Source organism: Macaca mulatta, chromosome 4, assembly GCF_049350105.2.
Source record: "Macaca mulatta isolate MMU2019108-1 chromosome 4, T2T-MMU8v2.0, whole genome shotgun sequence".
Lineage (NCBI taxonomy): Eukaryota > Metazoa > Chordata > Mammalia > Primates > Cercopithecidae > Macaca > Macaca mulatta.
In genome coordinates this window covers 42,587,998-42,591,826 of record NC_133409.1, presented here as the reverse complement: position 1 = coordinate 42,591,826, position 3,829 = coordinate 42,587,998, and the positions used below count along the sequence as shown (strand labels likewise).

The window sequence follows — 3,829 nt, the reverse complement described above, 5'->3', positions numbered from 1 at the left end:
GCGGCCAGAGGAGGCCCGGCGGAGCTTTGGGCCCGGACGGTCCCACCATTTTCCGCCAGCGCCAAGGTCCAGGAAGCCTGGAGCGGGAAAAATCTCTCTGGAGCTCTCAGGAACCTTTACAAGTCCTAACAATCTCTCTCTCTGCCTCCTTAGCTCCTCTTCCTTCGCAGCCTCCCAAGTTGCTTTTCTTGTGACATTAACATTCTTTTTTTTTTTTTTTTCTCACTTTTTGGTCTAGGAAGTTAAAGAACTGTGCAAAACTGAAATTCTTTTAGTAATCCATGTTTTAAAACGGGAGGACAAAGAAACTAAGAGACCTCTCCGCCACAATACTGTCAGGGGCAAAGCCATCACCAAACATGGACATCCCGTTGAAAGCACACCAGAAGGGCTCAATAAACAAAATTGACAGAATGGAAGTGTTTAGGAAAAGAGATCTAATGAAAAACAATCTTGAGACAGAGAACGTCGGCATGCAGTCTTCCCACCCCCACCCCCCCCCCAGTCCCCGCTGACAGCACCTGCCCTCCGACAGCACCTCTGTCCCTCAAACCTTTCCAACGGGACCTATTTTTGCGCATATTTCTCTAAACTTGGGAGCAGCCAGGAAAGGAAGGAGAGCGAATGTTTCAATTCCTCTCTCCAAACCCAGAGGAACCTCCACCAACCGCCTGGCCACGTTCTCTTCCCTTCCTTCCGTTCCCGATGTGTGATATGGTTAGAGAAATTGGGAAGAGGGGTGGGGTGGAAGAAAGTTTAAAAAAAAAATCAGGAAGGCGTGAGCTGGAGCGGTGAGTGTGTCAATCAGAGGGTTTTGTGCCTGGGGGCTCCTAGCGGTTCGAAGCAGAGGTGTCCCAGGGCGGCCCCGCAATGAATATGAATAGGAATCCTTGCTAAATGGGACAGCAAAGCGCACCGCCCTGAATGATGGCACGTCATCCTAACCAGCCCAGGATAGATAGGAGGGTTCCTTTTGTCTCTTTTCTCCGCCGCAGCTCTATAAAAGCCCCTCTTTTTCAGCGTGAGGTTAGTTCAAGCACACACCAACTAGCTGTCCAGGAAGCAACCTAACCAGAGAGGGGCGTGGGAGGGAGAGAGGTGGGGAAAAGCAGCATCTCAGCTTTTCTTCTCACGTCTTGCCGCTGAGAAGTGGGTTCCTGGGCTGTGCAGATTTTTTTTTTAAATTCAAGATTTTCTTTAATTTCCCGCCTAAAGCCTCCCCACGCTAGGGCCGCATCCCCTCTAATAAAATGAATTCTGATTCGAGCTCTGTCTCCAGCAGAGCTTCATCTCCGGACATGGACGAGATGTACCTGAGGGACCACCACCACCGCCACCACCACCACCACCAGGAGAGCCGTCTCAACTCGGTCTCGTCCACGCAGGGCGATATGATGCAGAAGATGTCCGGGGAAAGCCTCTCGCGGGCTGGCGCCAAGGCCGCGGGAGAAAGCAGCAAGTACAAAATCAAGAAGCAGCTGTCGGAGCAGGACCTACAGCAGTTGCGGCTGAAGATCAACGGACGCGAACGCAAGCGGATGCACGACCTGAACCTCGCCATGGACGGGCTGCGCGAAGTCATGCCCTACGCACACGGGCCCTCGGTGCGCAAGCTCTCCAAGATCGCCACCCTCCTGCTTGCCAGAAACTACATTCTCATGCTCACCAGCTCCCTGGAGGAGATGAAGAGGCTGGTTGGAGAGATCTATGGGGGCCACCACTCGGCCTTTCACTGCGGGACCGTGGGCCACTCGGCCGGCCACCCCGCGCATGCGGCCACCGCCGTGCACCCTGTGCACCCCATCCTGGGCGGCGCGCTCTCATCCGGCAACGCCTCGTCACCGCTGTCCGCCGCCTCACTTCCCGCCATCGGCACCATCCGGCCTCCCCACTCGCTGCTCAAGGCTCCCTCCACGCCGCCCGCGCTGCAGCTGGGCAGCGGCTTCCAGCACTGGGCTGGTCTGCCTTGCCCCTGCACCATCTGCCAGATGCCGCCGCCTCCGCACCTGTCCGCTCTCTCCACCGCCAACATGGCCCGGCTGTCGGCAGAGTCCAAGGACTTGCTCAAGTGAGCAGCCGGCGGGCCCGGCTGCCGAGGAGAAGGGAGAGCTGCGGGAGGGGCAGCGGTGCCGGGCCGGGAGGGAAGAGGGAAGCTGCGAGCTCGGCCCACGGGAGGGCGGGCTCCGGGGCCCGCAGCCTCCCACGCTGGCTGAGAGATCTCAGACTCCACTTGATCCCCGGAGGGAAAGGACCAAAATCATACTGCAATTTCTAGGTGGTAGCAAAGGGGGACTCGAACCGGACGTCGTGTGTTTTGCATGCATGCTTCTTTTCCCCATGCCGCGCCAGTATTTCTCCCTGCCATACGCTCTTGTCGAAACTGCATTTGTTGTATAAAGATGGGATCGGTGTAGTTAAAAACTTGCGAAGGGACTTTTGAGTCGGTTTTCTCTGACTCTGTGTTCTCGCTTTGGAAAAAGACAGCCATCCCTTTTGTGCAAAACAAATGTAAATATTTTCTTGAGATTGATGCGATTATGATTGTCTCTGTCCTCGCCATAGTTTTTCTAGAGACAACGGAGAGAAAGAGAGAGAGAGAGAGAGAGAGAGAGAGAGAGAGAGAGAGAGAGAGAGAGAGAGAGAGATCAAGACCCAAGTTTTGAATCTCAACTCCGGTCCAGGGCATGACACCTCCTATGTGGGTTTTCCTTTCGACGCAGTGTAGGTCAAAAGAATGCATGCACGCTTCTAAACGAATCTTGTCTAAACATGTTGTGCAGGCCGTGGTGCCGTTTTCCTTGTAACAAGGATTTATTAGTGAATTATCCCAAGTATTCCATGTATCTGTCTGTGGTTGTATGAAATGAAAAAAGGGGCAGAGTGCAAAGACCCACACTCACGCACACGCGCTTCTTCTCCCATACGCACCCCTTCAAACTTTATTCGGAACCTTCCTCTGCTGTTCTGGGGCCGCCATTGTAAAAGCTTGGGCTCCCTCTAATAGCTTGCCCCACCCACCCCCCCTCGCTCAGTTATTCTGCATGCGGGGTTGGCTCTCTCTATTATCAGCTTTGAAAACTTATCCTGGTTTTGGGAGGGGTGCCGTTTTTATTTTCCTGAACATTTGCTTGAAATATTTTGTTAGGGCCTCAAAGACGATACCTGTCTTTATTTTTTATATATTCTTGATAACTATGATATATTTATTAATAACCAGTGTTTCTGGATGAGATTTCAAATAAAAAAGAACCTTTAAATCGTGACTTTGCCTTTGCCTAAAATCTTAGCAGATGGGGGTAGTGGTATAGGAAACTTGTGGACCAGGTAAGGTGTACCTGGGTGTGGGCGAGGGATTTGGATGGTGGGCAGATGTAAAGGTTTTCCCTGATTATGCACAAGTAAACAGGATGGGTAAATTGGTGCTAATTTTTGGAACTAAATGTCCTTCAAGCGGGGCATTGCCCACATTCACAGTCTTATGCTATTTGAGCTCCTTATTTCTCTGCAATAATCAGACCCTCATAAACTCAAGAACTGAATTTTAAAAAGTAATCTAGAAACTTAAAGTGGCAGGAAATGAGAGGTGGAGTGTCACTATGATGACTGTGTTGGCAACAAACAAGGATGAACCACTTTAAATTGAATTCTTTTCACTTCAAATTGAACTTGTGTTTTTTCCCCCCATGTTAAACTCTAGTATACATTTTAAAAGTCGACAAAGAGTGGTCCTAGAAAATAATAAAATACTCACCCTGCTTGCCTGCCCCCTCGGAAGCATGGCCTGCAGAGAAAGGGAAGGCTCCTCTGCTTTGTAAGGTGAGCTCCGGGT

General features: G+C 51.4%; 1 protein-coding gene across 1 annotated transcript; it reads left to right on the top strand.

Moving 5' to 3' along the window:
* Positions 1-205: 205 nt before the first annotated feature.
* OLIG3 (oligodendrocyte transcription factor 3) lies at positions 206-3,263 on the top strand. The gene has a single exon (XM_001096569.4). The coding sequence runs from the start codon at positions 1,251-1,253 to the stop codon at positions 2,070-2,072; it is 822 nt and encodes a 273-aa protein (XP_001096569.2). The 5' UTR covers positions 206-1,250; the 3' UTR covers positions 2,073-3,263.
* Positions 3,264-3,829: the final 566 nt, after the last annotated feature.